General features: G+C 30.4%; 1 protein-coding gene across 1 annotated transcript in view; it reads left to right on the top strand.

The window, feature by feature from the left end:
* The window catches only part of LOC143243939 (haloacid dehalogenase-like hydrolase domain-containing 5), a 46,215-nt gene extending 20,683 nt beyond the window's left edge, over positions 1–25,532 (top strand). The window contains exons 5-10 of the mRNA XM_076487777.1: positions 1,829–1,865; positions 5,635–5,809; positions 9,652–9,697; positions 12,910–13,052; positions 15,255–15,438; positions 18,248–25,532. Coding sequence (XP_076343892.1) covers positions 1,829–1,865; positions 5,635–5,809; positions 9,652–9,697; positions 12,910–13,052; positions 15,255–15,438; positions 18,248–18,445 — 783 coding nt within the window. The 3' untranslated portion in view covers positions 18,446–25,532. The remainder of the gene's footprint in view (positions 1–1,828; positions 1,866–5,634; positions 5,810–9,651; positions 9,698–12,909; positions 13,053–15,254; positions 15,439–18,247) is intronic.
* Positions 25,533–26,489: the final 957 nt, after the last annotated feature.

Raw genomic sequence — 26,489 nt, forward strand, 5'->3', positions numbered from 1 at the left:
TGTGGATTCCTTTAATTGGTGCAGCATTTTTTATTTTTGTCTCAACTTGTTTTTGGAGGTTTGGATTTGCTGTTTTTAATGCAGTCCTTTTTTTGTTTTACTTAGCTCTTCAATATTAATATTTTCTATATAATTTACTATTCATGAAATATGACTGTATTTTACACTACAACCCAGCTAAGTCATATCACTCTGTAAAGACTGAAGGACAGTTTTATATTCTTGGATACAATAACATGAGTGCACATGCACCTCATCATTGTAACTTCTGTAATGTTAGCTAGACACAATTGGAAGGTCAGTATAATAAACATAATATATATATGTTTATGTGTGTGTAAATGTATAATGTTAAGAGTTTCAAGGAGTTTAGACTAAACATTTGTATTTTTGTGTTATAATTTGTAGTCATTCTAGAATGAAAAAAGAATAATTTAAATTTATTTTCTAATTTTTTAGAAAATTTTTTAAATAACTTAAATTTATTTTCTAATTTTTTAGGGTGGTTACAAGGTCAGTCCAATTGACAGACCCCATATAGTTATGATAGAGAAAATGACAAAATATAAAATTTTACCAAAAACAAGCATTTGAAATGTATTTAAAAGGTTTCAGAGGTTATACAAATATTTGAGATTTCTGGGATGAAGATTTTTTTTTTTAAATCATGACATGTAAATTACTCTGAACTCAGACTAGTAACAAAATACTGTTTTCACAAACCTTTCTTTAGTAAAAAATACTTCATTAAAAATCTGATTTTCTGTGTACAACAAATTTGGAATTATTACTAAAAATCTACCAAATTTTGTTGAGACAGCTTTAAAAGTTACAGTATAAATACTTGTTTTCATTGTGAAAGGGTTGAAAGGTATAATTTTTCATTCCTTTTCATCATTCTATACTTTTTACTTAGCTCTATAGAAACTTTGTTTTATAAGGTTTTCATACAGTTAAGAATAGGATAATATTCTGTTTCCATCTATAAGTGTAAAGAAAATGTTTCTAAATTTTAGTGTTGTATTAGTGCTTTTTCATCTTAATTTTCACTTTCTCATTTTAAAAATAAAATACTGCATGTTGTGTGTAAAAAATAGTAATATTTATTTCTTATTGATTCTCAAACTCCAAGAAGCTTTTATTTTTTTTACCGATTTGCTTAGTTTAACTTGTAATATCTAACTTGCAGGTAGCAGAGGAGGAAGTAATTACTTTGGGTCTTTCTTTTCTTATTAAATTTCTTCAAATTTAAACTATAGAACAATGATGATTTGAAAATTAATTTTTTTCTATCATCTGTAGCACACAATGGAAAAGTAAAATTACAGTTGTTTTCGTAATTTTATATTTAAGCTTGGCCACCATTGTTTATTAAATATTTGGTTTTGAAACATTTAAAAATTTTTCCTTTTACCACCAAATAGACCTACTAATAAAAACTAGACTCATATAAAATATTATTCAAAACTGTATCTGTATATAACATTAAAAAAAACTAATGATTTTACTGAATCACCAATAACAAATAATGGAAACAGAAACTATAAATTAAAAAGAAATACCTTTATACATAAAGAACATAGGGAAATGTGGAAAACAAAGTATGTATTAGATACAGAGTTTGACAGTTGAATAGTTAAATATATCTTCAGCTTGTTTGGATAAATATCAAATGTTTAATATTTTTAATTAAATAAAGACATACATACAAAAATATGATACATAAATTAATAGTACATTATCATTAAAAAAATTAAAGTATTATTTTGTATTTTGACTGTTTTCTTAGTTAAAAAACTGGTTCCTAACATTGTTCAATTTTTTGTAGCCTTGTGCATTTGAACGATATTTTCCTAGAATAGAAGGTAAGTTTGTTTTCAAATCTTTATAGAAACTTTTTATAGTATTTGTGAAAGTTATGAAAAACCTTCTCTCTTAATCTTGTTTTAACTTAGCTCTAAAAAAAGATGAGTAAGGATTTATAATAATTGCTTAGTTTTACCCTGCATCAGTACCCTTACTGTATGGAACAACTTTTGTACCAAAGGGTTGTACCACATCCCACACCAAAAAAAACATATAAAAATTTATTTGATTGTTGATCTGTCTGCATGTGCATTTAAAATAGACATCTTTTGAATGATTCCATAGAATATTGTTCATTGCTCTGTTTCAGTAATGCTAATGAAGGAAAAATAGAAACTATCAGATGTTGATGTTTGATATGACTTTACAAATCATACATGATTAAAAAAAATAGCTATGTTCTTTTATCTAAACTCTTTCTATCAATTAATTTGAACTCAAAACTCATTTGTTGACTAACATAAATGAAAATGCCTTACATTTAATGTAAGCAAACTGCTTGCACAGAATCTTCTGTATCTAATGCTATCATTTGACTCTGAAAACACTGGATATAAACTTAATTGTGATCTGACTGTCTTCAAGGTGAGCACATTCACTTTCACTGTTATCCCCAGCTTCATTATCAATAGGACAGTCAGCCAACATCTGCCTAATTCTCTCACCTTCAAGAAATTGCTTTCACAGAAATCTAGTACTCTCCAAAATTCTTTACAGAAGCAAATATTATTTTATATTTGGCATGTATAAGCTATTAAACACTGAAAATGTACCATGAATGACAAATAAAAGAAAGAGGGTTAATCTGGGAAACATACCTTGGTTTTGTACCATGGGTTATTTTGCTCCACAATCCACAAGAAATCACATGTTGCTTTCATCACAGTTGGGGCGGAAATGGGAAGAACTAGGTATATATTGTACCAGCAGTGTTAAGAATCTATCAGAAACAGTAAAGGCCTCAGTGCTGTCATCTTTTTCGTTAGATTCTTTACAAAATTTTGGGGGTAGGGAAAAAAAAGGGGTAGGAATGTATGATTAATTGTTATGAGATAGACAGTTTATACCAACTTTGTGGAACTTTAATGTCCATATTTTTAAAGATAAATCATGGACAAAAGTTTCTTGACTTGCAGTTCTCGATAATGAATTTTTTATTTTATACAGTGAGAGAGCTATGATGATACAAAATGTTGTTCAGCAATTTGGTTATTTCATGTTGTATTCATTTTCAAGGTAAAGAAATAATTTTTATTCAATAATTTAAGCATGTATAAGACAATTTATGAATCATGTTTAGTACCTTTTTTTAGCAAGTTTATCCTTTATTTCTACATAGTTTTTCTGTTCAGATCCTCATAGATATTTATTATTGAAGAAATTTAGATGGACAAAATGTTCTCTTTTTTTTGGGAGGGGGGTTGAAAGGGTCTTTTAAATTTATTTTATACAGATTTTAGACTGTGTGTGTAGTTGGTAATTGGTAGACATGATTTCTGCACAAGCTTGCAAATACTGTCATAATTTTTATAAGCAGCTGCTTTGATAGTTGGATAAAATAATTTGCTATTGAATCATTTTTTTTCATTGTTTCACATAAAATGCCTTTCATCCTCTAATATTTGATTTATACTATTTCAAAGTTTTTCTTGTAGGCTTTTCAAACTGTTATTGATATCAGTGTTGTAATGAATTCCCTTTGGCTCTTTTCCTCTCTCTCTCTTTTTCTCATAAAAATTGTTTAAATATTTTCCATTTAATTTCAGATGCTATTTGTGTATGATTGTATGTCTTCACACTGAGTTGTGCACTCATTTTATTTCCATGCATTGTCCATATTATCTCTGATCTAAACACTTTAATTTCCATCTCCTACCAAATTTTTGTGATGCAGATGATTTATTTAATCACTCTTACAGAAACCTTTTTCAGTTATATTTAGTTTCATGAATGGTGAAAAATCTGTCCAGTTCAGGAACATTTATCATTTATGATCCATTTTCTCTTTTCTCATATCTTATACACAAATGCAGCAGTGTTTATTCATGAACCCCAAAAAACAACAACAGTTTTTTTTTTCTTTCTTTGTGAATTTATTGCCAAGATCCATAGTTGATGTATTATGGCAAATATAACTCCTGGAATTCTATCTACCATCAAGAATCATTGCTATCAACAGGGTTCTATCTCAATCAACCTTTCCTGCTTTTGTGTTTAGTCTATTTCCTTTATGAGGTTGTAAATATTAGTTATCTAGACTCTGTTCCTACTTCTAAAAAAATATTTGTTTCTTATTGTTATAATCTTAGATATTAAATGGGGAGAGGGAATGTAGCTTGGATACCTTTTATGTTATCTTAGAGGGAGCAACAGGTGTATGACATATTGGAATAATGATACTGTTGATTGCATTTATATCATGTAGCTTTGTGCAAAATTTAAAAAACAAAAAACAAATCTAACATCTCAGTTCACTTAGATAATGTTTACCAGTAATTAAAATGAAGAAATAGATTTTGAAAATTGTCCTTTAATTTAAGGCCAGTTAATCAGCATTAAGGTTTTTAATAATTGTGTGTGTGTTTTCTTATAGCAAAGCTAAATTGAGCTATCTGCTGAGCCCACTAAGAGGAATCAAACCCCTGATTTTAGTGTTGCAAATTTGTAGATTTACTGCTGTACTACAAGCAGGGGCATTTTAATAATTAATTATTAAAATACATAGCAGAATGTTGTGAGGTTGCTTGTAAACCACTTGGTAAGCAATGTAATGAAACATTATTAGATACATAACTACAAATGTTCTGTAGTGTTTGGAAGATGATGTGTTATGCACATTTCAGAATATGTGCCCAAAAATAACAGTTGTCTTGTATTAGATTTAAAAAAAAAAAAAAGCCAATATGAAGAATACATTCTGAGCTGATTGTTTATTTTCTTACCATGATTTTAAGATTTTGTACCCTGAAACTGTCACAAATTAAGGCTTGTTTTGCTCATATTGACCATTAATTTGTAGCCATTTGACTTATTGTTGCTCAGTTGCCAGAGAAACTGCTATCTAACTGCCAAAATGTGAATCCATGCTGAGACCAGTGCTTTCCTTAACTAGGGTTAGTAATTGAAGTCAATTTTCTCTATAGATTGAAACAACATTTATATATTTCTTGTATAAACTGATGATTACTTGTATTAACATGTTGCTTTCTAGCCTACATAAATCTTTGTGTGTGCATGCACACACTTAATATTACACTGCCTTTATTCTACAATGACCTAGACTAACATTAGTGAAAATAAAACAATACAACTGTCCCAACACCTGTCAGAAAAGTTACTAATATTGATTGAGACTTGAAAGTTGGAGATATATATTATATAATACTTTGTTTACTATCATGTACCATGGTTTATGCTTATTCATTTTTAATGTGGTTCTACAGTAGATGGCTGGCAAAAACAACTCAGTAATAAGTAGATGTTTAAAATTTGTTGAAGGGTAAATTTTAGTAAGCAGAAGCCATCTAAAAATTTTACAAGATTGTATATAACATTTTCAAAAAGAAAAGTTAATTTTGATCACTGATAGATGTATTATTGTTGTTATGAAAGCATAATGACATTTCTTTTCTTAGCTTTACTTTTAAGGAATAATGATGATGCAGTAACTACATGTGTGTTTGCATTAACTACAACAGTGACAACTTAAAGAAACATCAGAAGCTCAAACAGATTATTGTGACTTTTTTATTTTTGGCTCTACTGAAGCTGTTGTATTGTTTGGAGAACCTGTGAGGTGGGAAACGAGTCTGCAGTTGATCCTGGATGTCCTGATGTCAAATGGTTTGCCTTGTGATTCTTTACCAGTAACTCCCTATCCACATCTCCCAGTACTGGCTTGTAACATGGACCTGCAGTGGATGGCTGAGGCATGCACAGCTAGGTTAGTTGCTGGACTTTGTGTTTAACTCTATTATTCTTTCTGCATAAATTAAATAAATTATCTTCATCAAATGTAAATGAATTTATTCATGTGCAGTAAGTCACTAATTACATTTTGGTCTTGATAACCATATTTTGTTGTATTGGTTTTATAAAATAGTCTTTAAGTGGTTAAGTCTTGAATGTTCCTCCTTCATGATGATGAGAAATCCACTTGAAGTAAAAATGTATTCTAAAGGTGGCTTGTGTGGGTGTTACAACTTTAAATTACAATAAAGTACAGAACAACATTTTAACCTTCTTAGGTCATCATCAGGATAACAAAGAGTTTGCAACTGATCATTGCTGGGCACATGTCTCAGACTTGATAGTGTAAACAGATAAAAGATTGTGAGGATGTTGCAGTTAGACAACAACTCCATGATCTCCACTGTTACTATTTTATGTTATTTGTTTGTCCAATTGGCCATTTATTTTTGAATGATTTAAAAAATGAAACAAGCCATTTAATTGCTGTTGCTCCATGGTGCTTTGTTAGAACTGAAGGTTGATGTAATCCAACCATCTTGGGTTGTTAATTAATATTGCTATAAAGGTGTTCCTTTGTATTAGTTCAGTTTTGATTTGAGTTCTTGTATAAGTAGGACTTCTTTGATTTTGATTTTTTTTTGGTATTTGTTTCCTTACATAGTGTTTGGTGTTTTCCATGGTTATGTTGTCTTATTTGGTTTGCAGTGTTCAAACATTTGTGAAGGTGTTTTTCTGTTCTTTGAATCTGGTTTCCATTTTCTGACTTGTTTCTTCTGATATAGAAGTTGTGGCAGTTGTTGTATTGCATTTTATAAATAATGTTGGTGTTATGTATGTCAATGTAGTTTTTACATAATATTGATTTTAGTTTTGTATCTAGTTTTTGAATGTATGTAGTGTTTATTAGAGATAAAATAACCAACATTTGGAAAAAAAATACAATAAAACATAACATTCCAATAAACCTAAAGAAAAGTGTGTCACTGTGGGTTTCAAATGATACATTTTTTCTGAAAGTTTGCAATTGTTCTCAAATTTCGTACTTACATCAAAGAAAGTTTAAATTTTCATTTGCTTTTGTTAGCCTGAAAAAAAGCTTAATACAATTTTCTCAGGTAATTTAATTTGTTTTCTAAATGTGTACATAGTTAGTTTTCAAATATTTAAAGTTATTTAACAGAAGAGCTTGACAAGTTTAGCTTATAATTGCTTTGCTTTGTTAAAAATAACTTGGAATAGATAATTCTTGGCTGATGTGTTTTATAAACCTTTAGTTTAATGCAATTTTTTCTTATGCTGTACTTTTATGAAAACACAAAGTTAGTTCTTAGGTGTGCTTCTGTATGCAGCAGAAACATTTTATTGTTGGTTTCCAAATTTTCTTGTTTTTAGTAAGAAAGCTAGATTCGTTAATTAGTTATTTTTGTTTTAATGATTTATTTTCCATTATTCAGCTATAGAGGTTTCAAAAATAATATTCATATTTTTTCTATCACTTAATGAGTTTTTACAAATTGAGAAGATGAAAACTTACCTATATCAAAAATTTCATTTACCACAATTAATATTTTTTATTAGCAAGTTTATATTTTGGTTCTAAAATGATTGATAAAATTAGAGAAAGCTATAGACAGTGGTTGTCAGCATTTTAAGAATAATAAAATATGACCCGATTTCACTGAAAATTATTTACTTATGTAAAAGTACATATGGTATTTTGTGAAAATCTCTGTGTGATGGAGAAAAAATTCAAAACAAGTTGCAATGTTACTGGAAAAATACACATTTTGCCTAAATTGAACTTTGTTCTGTTTTTCAACATAATAAATATTAAATATTAATATAAAAATTGTTAATTTTCATTATTGCAACTGACCAAGGATGAGTCACTCACTTGTGTACTTGTTTTATTTTATTTCTTGACCATGGGCTTCAACATCAGTTTTTTCAACTTTCAGGCTTTTATTTTCTTCCTTACTGTATTCTGACTTTTTTCTGGCAACTTTTATACACCAAACACTTAAGTTTGGGAAAGTTTTCTTTCTGTCTTTCTTTATTTCTTTAATGATGAGCTTTATCCTAATGTCCCTTGGCAGGACAGTATTGAGTTTTATGGACTTACAGTACTCAGATCCAGGGTTCAATTCCTTGCAGTCAATACTGCATGTAGCCTAATATAACTTTGCTCTAAAACAAATAAAATAACTGTTATAATTTGGCTCATGTTTACAAAGTGTCATGATCTCCACTGTTACTATTTTGTTATTTGTTTGTCCAATTGGCCATTTATTTTTTGAATGATTTAAAAAAGGAAACAAGCCATTTAATTGCTGTTGCTCCATGATGCTTTGTTAGAACTGAAGGTTGATGTAATCCAACAATCTTGTAAATAAAGGATACATCAATAAATGTTGATGTTTAGTTTGAAAAATTTGTACCATCTTTTTTACTGTGAAGATGCTAAGTTGTAATATATGTTGTACATAATAGCTTTCTTTTTAAGCACATTTTCATTAATAAAACACACACACACACACACACACACACACAAAGAAAAATTTATTAAGAAGCAGCTTTTTGTGGTTTTTATATGGTTAAAAGTATTTCATAGTTTAGCTATTTATGGAAAGAGTTTGGCTGTTACTCTGTAGCAGAGTGACAAAAAATAATCATGGAAAACACGTGTATAGTTTAAGAACAACAAGAGACTTGTTGTCCATCTTGATTATTCTATCTACTAAAGTTTAAATAACAAATAGAACACCCAAAGCTAGTCCTTATCACTCAAATATTTATTAAGCCTTTCCTTAAATATGTTTAAATTAATTGCATCCACCACATCTAAAGATCAACTACCCTGTTCAAAAAGCAGTGCTGTCTTAGCTGAAGATGAATCATTCTTTCCCTGCCAAAATTTGTGTTCCTTTGTTCTACTGTCATTACCATTAAGCATGATCAAAGATGATGCATCAACTGTCTTTATTCCCTTAACAATCTTGAACACATTAATCATAACCTTTTTAACTCTTCTTCTTTCAAAGGAAACAGTTCCAGAGATCTCACCTTTGATCTTTTATGATGACCTCTCCATCATAGGTATCATTCTAGTAGCCCTCCTCTGAACTATTTTCAATAGTTAAATATCCTTCTTAAGTTAAAGAGCACAAGGTGGAATACTCCAAATGTGGCCTAACTAGTGACCCGTGCAATGATATTATAACCTCTTTAGACTTTTATTCAATATTTCTCAAGATACAACCAATGTTCTCTCTAAATTTATCAATTCATGTGTAAAACAAGTTGTTTTTAATGTGCACCAGTATCAAGGCAATGTGCAGACATGTACTATCAGTCTGTTTTGTTTTTGGGGGTGACTGTTGTATCGTCAACCCTACTGGATCATTAGGCCACTTTGTAATGCTGCCAGTTGGTTTTTTTGGGCTTTAGACCATCAGCTGCCAGGGTCATTAAGGCTGTCAACTTGTTAAGATTCCTTATTATAATTGAACATATATACAGATGGAATAATGAAGTTTGCAGCATTGGATTGGTTGTTGTGTGGCTGCACAGCTTTGACAAAACACTATAAACTTGCAAATCCATATGCCCAGCTACAAGTAATTCCACCATGTTGTTTAGACAGCTGAAAAGACTGAACTAGAACACGAAGATTCTTTTTCGATACTTTGCTGTTAAGGTTACTTGTATCACAGTTATATTCATAATTCAAATCATGGTATCCTACATGCATTACACTGTATTTATTGTAATTAAAAGTCATCTAAATATAGGTAAATCATTCTTTTACTGCAGGTTTGGTCATGGAGCATTTCTAGTCTGTCTGGAAAACCTCTACAAGGTAAGAATATAAAGTGTGAAAGATAATATTACTGAAAAATTAAGGTATGCATTATTCTCATCTTTCATCATTGCCAAGGAAATAAATTACATTTTTACAGTTTTAATACTGTTAATAAGCTATGTAGACTTGCACTTTTTAAAAGTATGTCTAAGGTTGTCTACCTTGTAAGTTAAAAAAATTATATCAAAATTTGTAGTCATTTTACTGTTAATTTGAAGCCTAGGGCATGGTTGTATGTTTATTCCCAAAATATTTCTTACTGTCACTCCAATGGTCTGATAGAGGTTGCATCTTTTTGGTTAACAGTTCCTAAAACAATTACAAACAGCACCACTGTAGTATTTTCAGATAAAACTGATTTCCTCAGTGAGTATTAGGTAGGTCTGCTATATTTTGGAAGATTGGAAGGATATACTATGAAATAATGCTGAATTTAGTTAAGAACGAGTGTGAGAGAAGACATGAAGAGACTGAACATGATGTTTTATGCAAAAGGAAAACACTTTATTAATTCAAAGAGAAAAATACATTGTGTTCTTACTTATGTACTCTGGATGATTAATCAATTCACAGATCTAGTAACAAGCAGATTGGCTTTCTTCTCAGTGTATTCACACTAACCTGTCCTCTCTAGATTCAGAACATAAATATGTTTAGATGTAACATTTATTACTTAACAGGAAATGTCTTATTTATTAAAGACAACTAGTGCTTTTCACATGATTAGTTTGTCATGAGGGGATCTCCCAGGGAAGGTTCAATATTTTCAGTTTACCTCCTCTGCAATTTGAATATCCATCTACATGTCTGTTCTGCATAGCCACCCATGTAGACGGATGACCTTTGGTTGGGATCCAGGATTTGTCAGCTAGTCTTGTTGGCTAGGATCAACTGAGTACCAGGATTGGGTATTCTTAATGGGTGTTAAGAACATTTCATCTAATGTTGGTCTTTAAATATAGTGTTCATGAAGCCCTGACTTTGCTACAGTGTCCTTGTTTGGTGTTGTAATGCGTTCTCTCGTAGGACTCCATAGTGAGTGGTGTTGGTTGGTGCTGAATCTTTTTCTTAAAGATCCCCTACTTCCAAATAAACATGAAAAGTCACTAACCAAGTTGGTTAAAACATCTACACCACACCATAGTAAATTTCTCCTGAAGTCAAAAGCTTTTGGGGATGCACCTATTGAGGTTACTCCCCACACTATTTTGAATTCAGGAGTTATCATAGAGAGAGATTCAAAGAGCATCTTCCATTCAGAGATCCTTGCTGGTTTCACTAAAATAACTGAGGATTATTTGTCATGAAACACATCTCCAGTTGGAAGAATGGAATTGTTCTGCTGACCAGTATTCTAATTTTGACATTTATATTGCCACATTCAACTGCCTCTGTCAAGGCAGGTTATCTTAAATGTAAGGTTCAGCCACATACTGCTCACCCTCTCAGAAGTTTCCAGTGTCAACAGTTTGTACATTCAAAGGCATCTTATTGTGGTTGTTTGACATATGCTGTTTGTGATGGCAAAGACTATGATTCCTTCAAGTGTCAACTGGACCTTCACTGCATCATTGTGATAGTTCACATCCCTCTTATTTTTTATCTTGCCTAAGATAACACTATCCAACTTCATCATGTTTTTAGCTTTTTTACAGATCATATGATTTTTTAAGTTTCTTTTTTATGTGATTTTTGGACTTTGTTTAGTTTTAGACTGGATATTATTTTACATATATATTTTTGTAAACTTTGACATTTTTAATGGTTTAGTGAACATAACCTAGTTGGGTTGCACCAAAAATGCCAACCAACCAACCACATGATTATACATTCTTATTAAAAGATAGGAGAAATCATAACCTCAAAGAACCATCGACCTACCATTGGAATACACTGGCTGTTGATGTAATGTACAATATGCAGAATTACAGTCAGTCTTCCCTTATGAGAACAGATGTTATCTGGTTAGAATGAAAAACGAACAAAGAAAACTAAAATGATTATCAAGACTATGTGCTATTCAAAAACAGTATATACTTAAAATAAACAAATATTTTGAAAAATTCTGTATAAATATAAGAAGACAGAAAAAGTATGATATGCCTGCATAATGCTACATGGTGTGTGTCATCAAGAATAACAAAGAAAAGGATTTGCATCAGAACATTAACAATTTGAAGTAAAAAATTAAATTTCAATAATTCATGGTAGATATGTAAAGAAATCACCATTTAAAAACCAGTGTACTAAAATGTACAATTGCAAAACTGTAAATGTCTAAATTATAGAATTAAAAAATTGACAACTTGGTGAGAGTATACAAAGTAGCATTAGTTTGTCATTTTCAAACCTGCAGACTAGAACCAGCCATACACAAAATAGCTCCCCTGGTGGAATAAGTATTTGTCACCCTATATATTTCTTGTATTATTCATTTTTCTCTTTACTGACTTCACACACCAGATTCTCAATAATTTCACACCACTTCAACTATACGAGTGATAAAATGTTATATGCTTGTGTATCTAGCACATGTAAACATATGACTTAAAGAGAAACTTGCATGGAAACTAGTGGGAACTACTGGGCATTTTTAGGCAAATCTTGAAGATTTTATTCATGCAATTAATAATTTTTACAATGGGTATTTTTTCCCAGTGCTAGAGTTGGCCCTGCTGTAGACTTGAAATAAATGTCAAACTAATAAGAGAGGGATACATTGTAAAATATTGGAAGGAACCATTTGAAACCTTCTTAATCTACAATCTGTGGACAGGTTGCATTATGACAGAAAGGAGATGGTAGCATAATGTATAGGACCAATTATGGTCTGTCTAGATAAATCTGGTGGTCTTTGAACACAAATGTTTGAGAATGACTGTTCTAGAAACTTTTAAACATACAAGTCATGTTGCCTAGCTGGGTTATGATGCCTTCAGAAAGAAGATACAATAATTAAGATATGAAACTGAAAATACAAATGCAAATGATATTTGAAGTCTAATATACACTGTGGGATTTGCAAGCTAATCATACGTTTGGTAAAATAAAACGTTAAACTTCAGTTTATTACATAGAGATTGAATGAGTAATTTGTAACTGAGAGAACAGTTTATGAAAATAATTGTGTTAAAATTAACCAACAGTATTGTGTACATGCAAAACATTCTTAACTAAAACATAGACCTGATATATTTTGTGTTGTACAGAAAATAACTGGAAAAGATATTATCTATACGGCTCTTGTGGGTAAGCCAAGTGAGATCACTTACCTTCATGCAGAGCACTGTTTATTACAAGAAGCGAGGAAGATTGGTATCAGTAATCCTATCAACTCATTATATGCTATTGGGTAGGTAAATGCTTGGAAATTATTTTGAAACCAACATTTGCAGTAAAATTTTTAGTAAAAGATTCCGAGGTATACATTTATATATTTTTCTCTTTCCATTTTGGTGGAAAAAAAAAAATGACTAAGCTGGTTTGGGGAATGACTTAATACAAAATTATTGAGAAAATAAAAAAATGAAACAAATGGGTAATTTGCAGAGATGCCAACCATTATGATTTGAGCATAATCATTACGATTTTGGTGTATACATTACGACTGTACGCTCATACAGACAAATATTATGACTTGTTGCAACTCCCAAATTGTTGTATATTATATAGGCCTATACAATAAAGTGATAAATTGTTCCCCCATGGCTTGAAAGGGGTGAAAAGAAAAGAAATTTTGATAATAAATAAGAGAGATAGTCCAAATGTCTATTTGCTATAATCATGTTTGTGCTTGAAATAATAAAAAATATTTGTATTTCCGACATCTACCAATAGTTTGAGTGCGTTGCTTCTCCATACTTGGTACGTGGGGAATCCATAGTTACGTCATCAGTGCTTGTCAGCCAATCAGTGCTCGCATAGATGGGTATTTCTCGTTTTCTAAGCGGCATAGAAACACCAATGCGATTGTTCACAAGATGGAAAAAAAAAAGGCCTCGTTCACCAGATTGTCTTGTTTCTGGCAAATCTAAAAGGACTAAAACTGTGAAAGGGCTCTGTCTACAATCATTATGCTCAGTCATTTGAAATAGTTGGCATCTCTGCATTTGCCATGATTTAGATGTGCTAATTATTTATTTTGTATCATTAAATAATATAAGTAATGCATGACTGGTAGTACTCTACAAATGTGGGTAATTGTGTGAAGTTAAAATCAATTGTTGAAGCAATACTTGAAGTTTGTTTTGATTTAGATACGTTAATATTTAATTTTTTTTTTAAATGATTAAATCATATAAAACTGATGCATGTCTGGTAGTACTTTAACAATCTAACTGTATGGAGTTAAACTATTATAAGGATAATTATTTAAGCAGTATTTTAGGTCTGCCATTATTTGGATATACTAGCATTTACCTACTGTTTTTATGATTAACTAATTCAGTATGTGTGGGCACTTTACAAATGTAATCTTGATTGATAAGATTAAACAGTAATAAAAATATTACAAGAAACTTTCTATGCTGCATAGGAGGTCTTTCCTATTTATCAGATTGGAGCTCACACATGGAAAGGCCCCCAATGCTATGCTTTTTAATCTACATTTGATTTTCTTATCATTATGTGGCTCCCTTTACTTAATTCTGTCCAAGGATTTGAGAATGATTAAGACAACCCCTGCTATGTAATGTGCATAAAAGCTAGGTGTTTTAATTAAATACACTGCACAACAAAGTTTTTGCTTTTTGAACACTGTTGGGTGTTTCTTATAGATTTTTGGCTGCTGATCACAAAAAATCACATCCAAATTTGCCCATCATGTACCATTTCATTGAAATCTTCAGTTTTACTATAATGGAAAAACAATATCAGGGCAACTGGAATCTGTCAATGCTTGCTGACTACTATTGGACACTGCAATGTAATCCACCGGACATTGAATACAAATGAAATTCAGGAGCAAATTACTTTTATGTTGAACTTAATAGCATATTAGAAACAAAAATGCAGTTAAATAAGTTATTGCTGGTGAACAGTTAACTGTTTATTTCTCAGAGTTCCTACATGATGAAGCAAAACCAAAACTATATTTGTGCATACCCACCAGGTACCTGTCACAATCAGCAAAAACTTTTCAGGAAGCAAAACTTTTCAAAAATATTGTTGTGCAGTGATATCTATCATTTGGGCTCTATGTCATATTTCAAAGACAGTGTTTTAAAGGCTTCAAGTGTATGTAATCTGGTAATTTGAAAAGAAAAAAAAATGTTGAAATTCATTCGTTCTTTATAATTATTAAATCCCTTAATTAAACAGTGTGCTCAACACTTGTCCTTCCAATATGTTTATGATAAATGTTATTAGTATAACTACATGGTAAGCGTAACAAAATGATATACAGTCGATTTCAACATATACATATACTTCTCAATGTAAAGATAATGCAGAATATTTGTTTTGTTTTCTCGAGAAGACAAAATTTACGAACATGTTCTCGATTGGCTACTCAAGAGAAAAGATAGAATGATACAATTTTGATTTTCACCTGTAGAGACAATATCAATACAGATATATTTGGAGCGAACTTGTACAACCATTATATACACAAGCGTACGAAACAGAAGAGGAAAGAAAGGGCTGATGTTTTAGCTCATGTGAAAGTTTCAGCTGGGAAGAGTAGGGAGACAGACCTTTCACGTATGGGAATCATACCAGAAGCAGATTTTAATTTGGAAGTGAGTTTAGGATATACAATAACTAATATTTATCTTCTTTTTATGATACAGTATCAGAAACTGTAAACTTCTGGTACAGTAGAACAGATAGTTTTTCAAAACACTGACATTTGTGTATTTCATATGCTTCAATATCTGGATCATTAACTTTTAAACAAGTTAACATACAAAGATGTGAATGTAGTCTTATTTATAAACTGTACACGTGATTCTTTTAGTGTGATAATCAAAGTAATAGATAAAAACAATAAATTAATTTTCAATGATGATATGGACTTTCCAAAACAGATTTTATTTTTACAATGTCTATAAATATCTTCAGTTCCTAATCATAATTGATAATACATTTTCTTTTTTGTGAAGAGATTTATAACAACACCAGATTTTTCCTCCAGTTCAGTAATATGTTACTTGTTTGTTTTGTCTGTAATCTTTACATAAAGTTTTGAAGAGAGTTGTACATATAATACTGATGTCTTAGTTCTGCATTAGAGATTTTTTAACAACTTGTAGTGGTAACCAGGCATTCGCTTGTTTTTACTTTTTTAAGAAGAATGCATGGATCTACAAAGTTATTATGTTTCTATGTTTTGATGAAAATGCTCATCAGTACTTATATTGAACACAAACAATATCTTCCATTTTTTTATTTAGCTATTTATAAACTAAAAATAGTTAACAGTCTGTAGTGATGCAACAGGTATTTTCTGAAATTGAAAGTTTATTTTTTAAATATTTTCATATTCATTATAAAATAGTTTAAAAATGTATTCAGTGGCCAGACTTTTAACCATTATTTTTCAGGTTATATATAAATAATACAACATTATCCATGAAATAATTGTTGCCATTACAAACTATTGAATATCTTCTCAAATGAGATATAATAATGCATTTTAACTTTGGGGGTAGGTAGAACAAGGTGGGAAAATTAAATTCCCTAATTTCATTTAAAATAATCAGTCTTTTTTTTTAACCTTAATACTCAAGTCTGAAGACTTAGCATGAAAATCATTACAATTTCTTTTTCTCTCACAAAGTAAATCATGATTTTTATATCCTTCATTCCTGTTTAATTACAGAGTCGTAAAATAGAAAATCAGACCACCTGTCACATCCTCTCTTTTACAAATTGCTAATAGTTCTTTCTGACATTTATTACTATATTAGTTATAACCATTAAAAAATACCCTAAAGTTTTAATGTGTGAAATGAAGTATTATATTACGTTGTTTTCTGTACAGAGATCTGTATTTTGCTTCCATTTTGAACTTCACGTGGGAAAGAGACTGATTACCTTATCTGAATTTTTAATAGATCTTATTGCATAGTTAGAAAGCCAAAGAAATTACGATTGGTATAGGATATTGTCTGCTTTTTACATATTATGTGTACTTAGGTGCATTATTTATGTAAATACAAAGATTTAATGTAGTAGTACCATTGGTACAAAAAGGTAAAATATCATTGGTCAGCAGCAAAGGAATTGAAGACTGTGGTAAGTATTCTATTTTGTTTAGCATGTGTATTCTGTATTTATTGTTATTAAAGTAACTAAAATTTAAAAATTATTAAAACATAATTCAAGGTGTACGTGCTAGAGTAATGTGAACTACATATTCTCCAAGTGCTTTATAACTTGTGTAGTAGGATTATTTGTTCAATAGCATTCAAAGGGAAATGAAACCAAACAAATATGGGTGGAAACACATGTATACTGTTTCTAGAATTAAAATACTTAGGATAAACAACTCTAGTTTCCTGTTACAAATTGAAGTAACTGTGGTAATTTATTTCAAATTTTATATTATGGTTATGAGATCAGTCAATTTGACCAATCCTGCATAAACTTACCGTGTAGAAAATAACAGATTGAATGTAAAGTTTTACTGGAAAAATTTTTTTTTAAAATTTATTTAGGAAGTTTTAAAGATTGTCAGTGAAATTTAATGATTTTACATAAAGAAAAGTAATTTTAATCTTATCATGAAATTCATTTTGCACTCCTTGTAGTGAATCAATACATTTTTAGCAAAAATGCTTTGTTAAAAATTTTGGTTTTTGTATGTATGTATATAAAAAATTTGTTAATGCTTATTGAAAGCTTGCAAAATTTTGTAAAGACACAGAACTTTAATAGTTATAGTGTGGAAAGGAAAGGTCAGTTTGAGGTCAAGAGCTAGATTGACTAGGTCTATAGCAAGAGAGATAATATAACAGTGTCTCTTGTAAATTATAAAATGAAAGCTAAGATATAAAACAGATATATCAAATTTATAAAATGAAAGCTAAGATATAAAACAGATATATCAAATTTATAAAATGAAAGCTAAGATATAAAACAGATATATATCAAAATAATTTCAATGAATATTAATGATGCCAATATTTTATGATAAACTTTCATTAATTCGTGCAACTACATTAGATATTATGAAATGTAATTGTAAACCAGTTATTATTATTTATAATATAAGTAATGTTTGTTTGTTTTTTAATAATAATTGTGCAGTCCAAATCACCTTGTAACCAATGATTGGATTGTAAAAAACTGGTACATTTAATAAAAAACTGGTTTAGCATCAAGTGCATCATAAAAGAAAGTCTCTTGCACAAACCCATAAATCCAACTTGTGTGTTTTCATAATAATAATATTTTTTGTTGGTCATTATCTAATGTGTTTTAACAAGTAAACATTTTTGATGTGAGAGTACCCTATTTTTGACAAAAAGGTAGATGGGATTTTTTTAATTGTAGTGAAATACATTTTACCCAGAGAAAACAGTATTGTATTTTTGTATTGCACAGGTTGATGAAGGAGTCACTTCTTGCAAGTCTGTTCTTGTGCATACAGGAGTCTACAACCAAGACTTTGATGAAGGAGATTTTGATCATTCCCCGCGTGATTTCCTACCAGCAGAAGCAGCTCTGAAGGAACCTACTTATAAAGTAGAAAATGTTCTTAGTGCTGTTAATCTAATATTTAATGAGGAGAATTTCTCATGATGTTTGTTCCCTATTAGCTTACAAAGGCAGAATATTCTGAAGTTTTATTCCCTATTCATTCCATATGTGAAAAATAGTTTTTCCCTAGATGCATGACAATAACCAGCTCTAGCATATTAATAATAGTTTACTTAAATTTCAAAGTTTTTAGAAGTACTGATAAGTAGCTATATTGAAAGTACATAGGTAGCTAAGTTTAATAGGAAAATGAGTGTACCTCCATATATGTAAACCTTTCTCATAAATTGGAAAATATACAAAGTACCAGCTGTTATATGTACTCCTTTTAGCCAGTAATCAGTATAGAAGAGTTAAGACAGTTTTATTTTATAATAATAATAATATGGAGAACTTAAGATGTATTATCTATTTTCAAACTGTACAATAAGTGAAAAACTATGTATTGTTTGTGTTAAACACAGGGAAGAAAGTCTTCAGTTTTATTATATATCTTTAAATAATCTGTATATCTTAAAGTGAAGACATCCTGCAGATATCTATATTTGTTAAAGTAGAGACAGGTCCATACACACGTGAATGAAAATATACAAGTAATAATGCATTCTTATAAACTGTGGATAGAACTTCACTGGTACATTTAGTGAAACCTCTAAATCTTCTATCTATATTTAATCAAAGTCTAAACCATTACTTGACAAAAGTCTGTGTGTGTGTGTGTGTGTCGCACTTGTAATTGGCAAACAAGTGGACCAGTTATCACCAAACCTAGCATGTACTCTTAGGGCCCCTGGAGGAATGATGTAGGGGAGTAAATGTTCCTAATCTACATCCCATCCCACCTTCTCCCTGAGGATGCCAGTGCCCTCTTTGTATGTTAAATGGATATGTTAGCTAGTGAGTATAAAACAACAACATTGAATAAAACGATAATGTATGTTTTCCCTCCATCTGAAGCAAAATGGAAAATTCTTTCATTTCATTATGCACAACATTCTCAGTATCATATATTGACAAGTTTTAAGTGGTATGTTCTGGATTTGGCATAGGGTTCTTATCCTAGTTTAAATCTGGATGTTTTGTTTGTATTCATATAATTTTCATATATATTTGTACATTTAAAAATTCGACAAAAAACATTGTTTACAATTGTATTAAGAATTGTAGTGTATATTGTGCATTTTTATGTATAGCAGGTGTATGGTTTTTGATGTTTTCTAACATTTAAAACATACTTCTATCATCTGTTAGGTAGTGTTTTCCAAATTGTGAGGCTCAGTTCCTCTTTTGATGGAGTAATAAAAAAACAGAATGGTTAGTCAACTACAACTATTACTTTGCTCTCAGAGTTTGTTTGTTTTTTTCTTTTGCTCTCACATCCACTCATTCCAGAAAAAAGTTTCAATTTTTAAAAATTGTTAAAAACAAATAAATGAAATGTTGATTTTTTTCTTTTATTACTTGATAAAATTATTTTAATGTGAAGTGAAGGTGAGCAATGGAAACTATCTCAGAACAGCTGGTACGGGTATTAACACTTTTATTGATAAGGAGAGAATGTTTTGACCTTCCTAGGTCATCTTCAGGTTACGATGTTAATACCCGTACCAGCCATTTTGAGATACATTTCTATTTCAAGTGGGTTTCTTGTCATCAGCAATGAAAATTTGCTCATTTATGGGGGCACATTGCTGTTTAAAGTTTGGAAGACACTGTGTTAGGTTGATTTGAGAATATTTTGATAATCTTTATAACTGGCCAAGAATGGTGTAAGACATTAAACTAAATTCTCTTTAAAAAGTCTAGTAATAAGAAAGGAATGTTGAAACATCAATCATTTTTTGCAGTTTTTAAGAATTGTGTGTGGAAATTTTAGTTATCAAAAAATAAGCATAATACTCTATGATAGCTTTTCATTTCAATACTTTTCTGTGTTTCCAAGTTGCAAGAGTTCATGTGTAATACACTTAGAGTTTCTGTGCTTAACTGAAAGTTGAAGTTATTTTTGTGTGTCATGGTTGGAATATGGTGATGAATTTCCTTTGTGTTTTTATGGAACAAATAGAACAGTGTGCGATATGTTATCCCAGAGTTGCATTATCTAGAAGCTTGCAGACAGGTGGTTAGATCATAATCACTTTTGAATAGTTGATTGAAAATTAGTTGAAATAATGTATAGTTGTAGAAAAACATTGTTATCTGGGTAATTTATACTAGCCACGAAATTTTGAAATTATCCTCACAACTTTTAATATTAATAGCATACAGTATGGTATGGAAAAAAGTACTGTAGAAATCCATATTGTTGAATTAACTTACAAACTTAAGAGATACAAGGAATATTTCTTTTTTGTCATTATAAAGTGTATAGCAATCTGCATTTGAAGTATATATTGTTGCATGGATTTCAGATTCTATGTATAAATTGACAGGGACCAAAACTCGAATATAAACTTCTGGGTCATAACTCCTATATCAGATACTTTGTTTTTTCTTCAACACCTATAATAGTCTGTGTTTCACACCGTTTAAGGAGAAACTCAGATTTTATATTCTAGAAGGGATGAACATCTTAAGATATTTTGGTAGCAGTATTTAACTGAGAGTCTATGAAATTACACTTCTTTAAAAACCAAAAAAATTGTGCTGAGTTTTGTTATAACATGTGAGTGCAGTTTTACTGAGTAATGTCCAGTCATAAGCTGTGTAACAGACCATTCTGTATTTAACACAAGAACATTCACAAAATTTTGGAATGTCAATTTTTGATCAACCTTGTAAGAATGCACATGTATGCAATTAAGCAGGTATTACAAGTAGACTGGTACCTAGTAAAGCAAACATCAAACACTACCTTTAAATTTGAACAAAATACTTGTATTTAAAAATGTTAACATTTCTGTATATAATCCACCATTATGTACAACTTAAATTTAACAAAAAAATGTTTAGGAAAAGCTGATGTATATCCATTTGCTGTAATAAAAAAATAAATGCACTTTTTTTTTGCAAAGTATAAACTGTATGTGCATGTGTGCACACACTACAAAGAGTCTAACAGCTTGGCATAATAAACCTGATGAAACTAAGCTATATACAGTATAGTCATTGATTTGCTGCATAAATTAACTCTAATTAGTACAAATTTACCTTGCATAAGTAATATTTTTAAATTTCTATAATGCTTATAGCATTATTACCTTTGACTTTTCTTAGCAACTTCATGGCATTGTATCTATTTTCTCGAAGCCCCTAGTGTACTCTGATTTAATTTTTTTTTCAAGCTGTGTCCAGAGGTTTTCTTTAATAGTTGAAATTTTTTGTTAAGGATGTGGTCTAGCAAATCCCAGATTTGTTCTGTGAGATTAAGACCTGAACTCTGTGGCAGCCATTACATTATTTGGTTATATTCCAAGTTTCCTTTATTTGAAAGATAAGAATGGAATTTCTAAGCCAATTATCTCGTAGAAAGATAAAGTTCTGCCCAATCAGTTTCTTTCCATAATTTACTCAGTTTTCTGGAGATGGCCGACATCAATCAGTAAATATGATGCACCAAACCATCACAGAGCCTCTTTCACTCCTTCAACAATTTCTCTTTGGAGAACATGCACACATTAGTTGGAACCAAATAGTTAAATTAAGATTTATTTGTCCAATGTACCTTGTGTCACTATTTCAAAGACTAGAATACATATCCTTTCTCAAGAACTAATCTCGTTGTGCATTAGTTGTCTTGATGGCTACATTTTTTACAACATTTTTGAAACTTTATCTGTGTGTGGCCTTTTAATGTTGTTGTGATGGGTTTTGTAATTATCCTTTGCTTTTTCGGGGAATCAAGTCTTAGATATTTGAAATGTGTCATAGGACCAGTTGTGTCTTTCTAAACTTATTGCATGGTGGGACAGCAGAAAGTCACAGGATTTAGAGTACTAAAATCAGGGGTTTGATTCCACTTGGTGGACACATCAGATGGGCCTATGTGGCTTTGCTGTAACAACACACACCTTAAATTCCAACTAGCATCAAGTACCACACTAAATTAACTGTAGTGAACATTGTTTTTCAAAAAAGAAAAAAAATATCTTGTATACTGGTATGAAGAACTTGGACCACAAGCCTAATTTTTCTGCCAGTGAATAGTGGTTCAGAAACGGAGGGCAATCAAATGCGACAATGTTGCATCATTTTATATCTGGATTAGGCATCTTAACTTTCAAAACATCTAGTGTAATTAATCATTTATGGCTATAATTTTAATTAAATGTGTAGCATATGCAAATCATGGATTAAGTCAGAAAATTAATAATATGCTTATTTTCATGGCTTTTCATACATTTTAAATTACAATATAAATTTTTCAAAGACACAACAAAGTAGAACTACAGAGCAATAAAGTGTTCTAATAAATTTCTAAACTCAGTATTTCACTTAAATTCAAGTGCAACATCATCTAACACATACATTCAACAGTATTAATGTTGTTTTTTTTATGGCCATTGGTACTGGAATGTTTATTGACACAAGTTCTACATCAACAAAAGAGCTTTTAACCATTTTGATACACAGTTCATAATAACATCTATTTCAGTACTTCTTGACTTTAACATGTTTCAACTGTAAAGTTAATATGAGAATTTAGCTTGAGCATGTAAACAATACTTCCCAGTATCACTGCTCAGTTTAATATAGAGATGGCTGTTCACTGTCATCTTGTGGTGTTTTGTGGGTTATTTTAAATGGTATTAAGTGTAATTTTTAATCCAAATATTGATTGTTCTAGTGTTCCATTTGTAGTATGTGTCGGAAAAGTTGACACTTGTGTGTGAAATGGTTGCTTCTACTTGATAATGTGATCCACTGCTATAAAAATGACAGCAAAGCAAATTTATAGATTCTGCATATAGACATCATTAAATGCTAAGTGAAATTAGCTTAAGCCTTTTGTATAAAAATATTGCTTCAACTGCTGCTGCTCAGTTATTAAATAAAATTATTGTAAATCACAATTTTCCTACACTTTGGAATCTTTCCTGTGTTTGCAAATGACATTGCATGGTGGAAGCACATTAAACATATCATATTTTCCTTTGCAGCATCTGACTGGTTCATAACATATGCATAGTACTCTATCTCTTCATAAATTAAAGATATTACTGGAACATTTAGTGCTAAAAATTTTGAAATCTCTTAACATATTTATGATATGGTTAATACACAAATGGGTGGTAATGTAGATCTTGCATGAATACATCTTGGCCAAGAGTGTAAGATACTCTGAAGAAAAATGTTACGTTTTACTTTTCAGCGTGAATGAAAAGGTTTAGGGAGGTTCTATTTAACAGGAAATCAAGTTTGGGTTTTTTTTCTGCAAAAAGTGTTAAACTATAAAAGGGAGAGCTTGTTTGATAATCTCTACCTCGTTTATGGAAACATTATTATTGATTGAATTCAGTGGTTCAATTACCTGCTATTTGTGTTTTATTCACTCCATAAACCAGAAGAAATAATTTAGATTTTTTTTTGTTATAAAACACTTTACAAAAATAATTTTAGTTAAATAAGGGAAAGTTAATGATAATAATATAATTATAAACAGTGTATTTTGAGAAAAATGAAACAATTTCATTTGTCATTTGTACCTAAATATATAGTTTCCTCCTTGTTAGTGAGATGCAGGCTGGTGACTATAATGATGAATTATGGATCTGATGGTTCACAATCCTCATCCTGTTGCCCTAAAAGTATAATTGGGTGCTGTACTTTAGGACTGTAGATATGTTATAAGAGTACAAGTCAAATCCCACTATTCAATTAGAGTAGCCCAAGAAATAACAATGGGTATCATTGGTTAACTGCCATTTCTCTGGTCTGTTAGTTCAAAAGTAATGATTGCTGGTGCAGATAATCTTTGTGTAGGTTTGTGCAAATATCTGAGACTAAGAAAATTGTGTATATTTATTTTTTTCCATTCTGTCACATACCTTTTTTTCATATCTACAACATTATTTGAATTACTAATAATTTGTCAACAAATAAAGCACCAGCATGTCTTGGATGTTCTCCCTAAGCCTTGTAAAGACTAAGGTTTCCAAGTGAAGCTCATATTTACCTGTATTGTTAATAACATAATGTCATACAGCTTAAATAAATTGTGATAATATAATTTTGTTTTATTAATTATGTTGAAATTTTTAAAACCACTGGTTAAGTGGTTGTTTTTTAATGTTATTGAAGTATTACATTTACTACTGTAATCATCTTACATTAATTAAAATATTAAATATTATTAAATACTGATTTCATACCATTCCCAAGCTTTGTGTGCTGTTATAAAGTAATAGTATTTCTCTTTTGATGAGGTACACTGGTGCATATTATTTTGAGTAGGGTTATAAAATGGGCTTTTAAATATTTGAATATTTAAAATTAATGTTTAAATTATAAAGTACAATTCCCAAAGTGCATGAATCAGCTTATAGTTTTCTTGATTTATTTTAAAATGTAAGGTGGAGTAATTTATCTTAATTATACTTTGGGGCCTCACTGTAACATGGTCCACAATGTCAATATTATAAGTTGCAGGACAGTAAATAAACTGATTAAAAAGTCCTCATAAACAGATAAGCCTGAATGAAATTGTTTGGGTACAAGATGGGCCCATACGTTGTATGTTTCTCACAATAGTGGTCCACATTATAACAGGGTCACAGTGTACATTTAAATATTTTTCCACTAAAGAGAAGTATAAACTTGAAAATTTGACTGCTAGGAAAGTGAAAGTGGTTTATCTTAAATAATGGATTATTTTCACAAACCTTTTCATCATGACTACCTAATATGTAACTATGTAATGGACGTTATAAAATGAAACAGTTTTGATTGGAAGTTTTCAATGTGTAGCTAAAGCTCACTTTTAGAAGTTAGAAATTGAATTATTTGAGTTCAAGATTATTAAAAATAGAGCTGAGTTCAAGATGATTAGTAAATGAGTTTTGTTCAAGGTGGTGATGACTGTAAAAAAAGAATACAATTAGGATTGTGTAAGATAGTATGATAGGATTGTTTTGCATTTATGAAAGGTGAATTATATATCTAAATGTAAATAAAACCTTGTTTCTTGGTATTGGTGATATTTATTGTTGGGATGACATGTTGGAATATTTTTCTTTGGAATACTTTAAATATTATGCAAACACATTTCTTCCACATAATAAATAGTGAAGAACTTTACAGAATTTAGTGTTTTATTTTTTCTGTTACATTAAATGTCATAACATTTATTTGTTATTGTATTTGTCATCTGTACTAAAATATCTCAATACTGCTTCAACATATTGAATTTAAATTTCATGTGCCATCATGCGTATATGATATTCCAAAATACGTATCTGCCCAACAGGTGGCTGTTCATTCAGGATCATCCTCGCATCACCACGTGGTTAGAGCACTTGACTCGTAAACTGATGGTTGAGGTTTTGAATCCTTGTCATACTAAACATGCTCATCCTTTAAGGCATGGGGCATTATAGTGTGATGGTCAGTTATGCTACTTGTTTATAAAAGAGTAGCCCAAGAGTTAGCAGTGGGTGATGATGACTAGCTGCTTATAGTCTTGCACTACTAAATTAGGAGACAGCTGGTGTAAATAGCTCTTGTGTAGCTTTATGCAAAATTCAAAACACATGTCCTAGTATTATTGATGGAGGTGCACAACTCACTTGTTGGATGACTTTTTGCCCAATATTTCCCCACAAGTATCTTTAAGAAATTGAGTTACCAACTTTTTACCTTTTGCAGTACAAAGTTTGATACTCTTAAAGCACTTGCAGTTATTTGAGAAACACACCATATATATATTGTCCCTTTTAATTCATTATGCTGTCTTTTAAAGAGCTTGGGCTACAGTTTGCTATGTTCTTGTCTAACAAACTGAATTAGCATGGATGGTTCACATCTCTATATATACATATATATAATTTAATGGAGCTTAAATTGCTAAATAAAAATCTTGTTTTTTTTTTGGTCACATGTACTCTTTCATCACTCTACATGAACACTGTCCAATACTGTTTATGAAAGA

Source organism: Tachypleus tridentatus, chromosome 2 (genome assembly GCF_004210375.1).
Source record: "Tachypleus tridentatus isolate NWPU-2018 chromosome 2, ASM421037v1, whole genome shotgun sequence".
Classification (NCBI taxonomy): domain Eukaryota; kingdom Metazoa; phylum Arthropoda; class Merostomata; order Xiphosura; family Limulidae; genus Tachypleus; species Tachypleus tridentatus.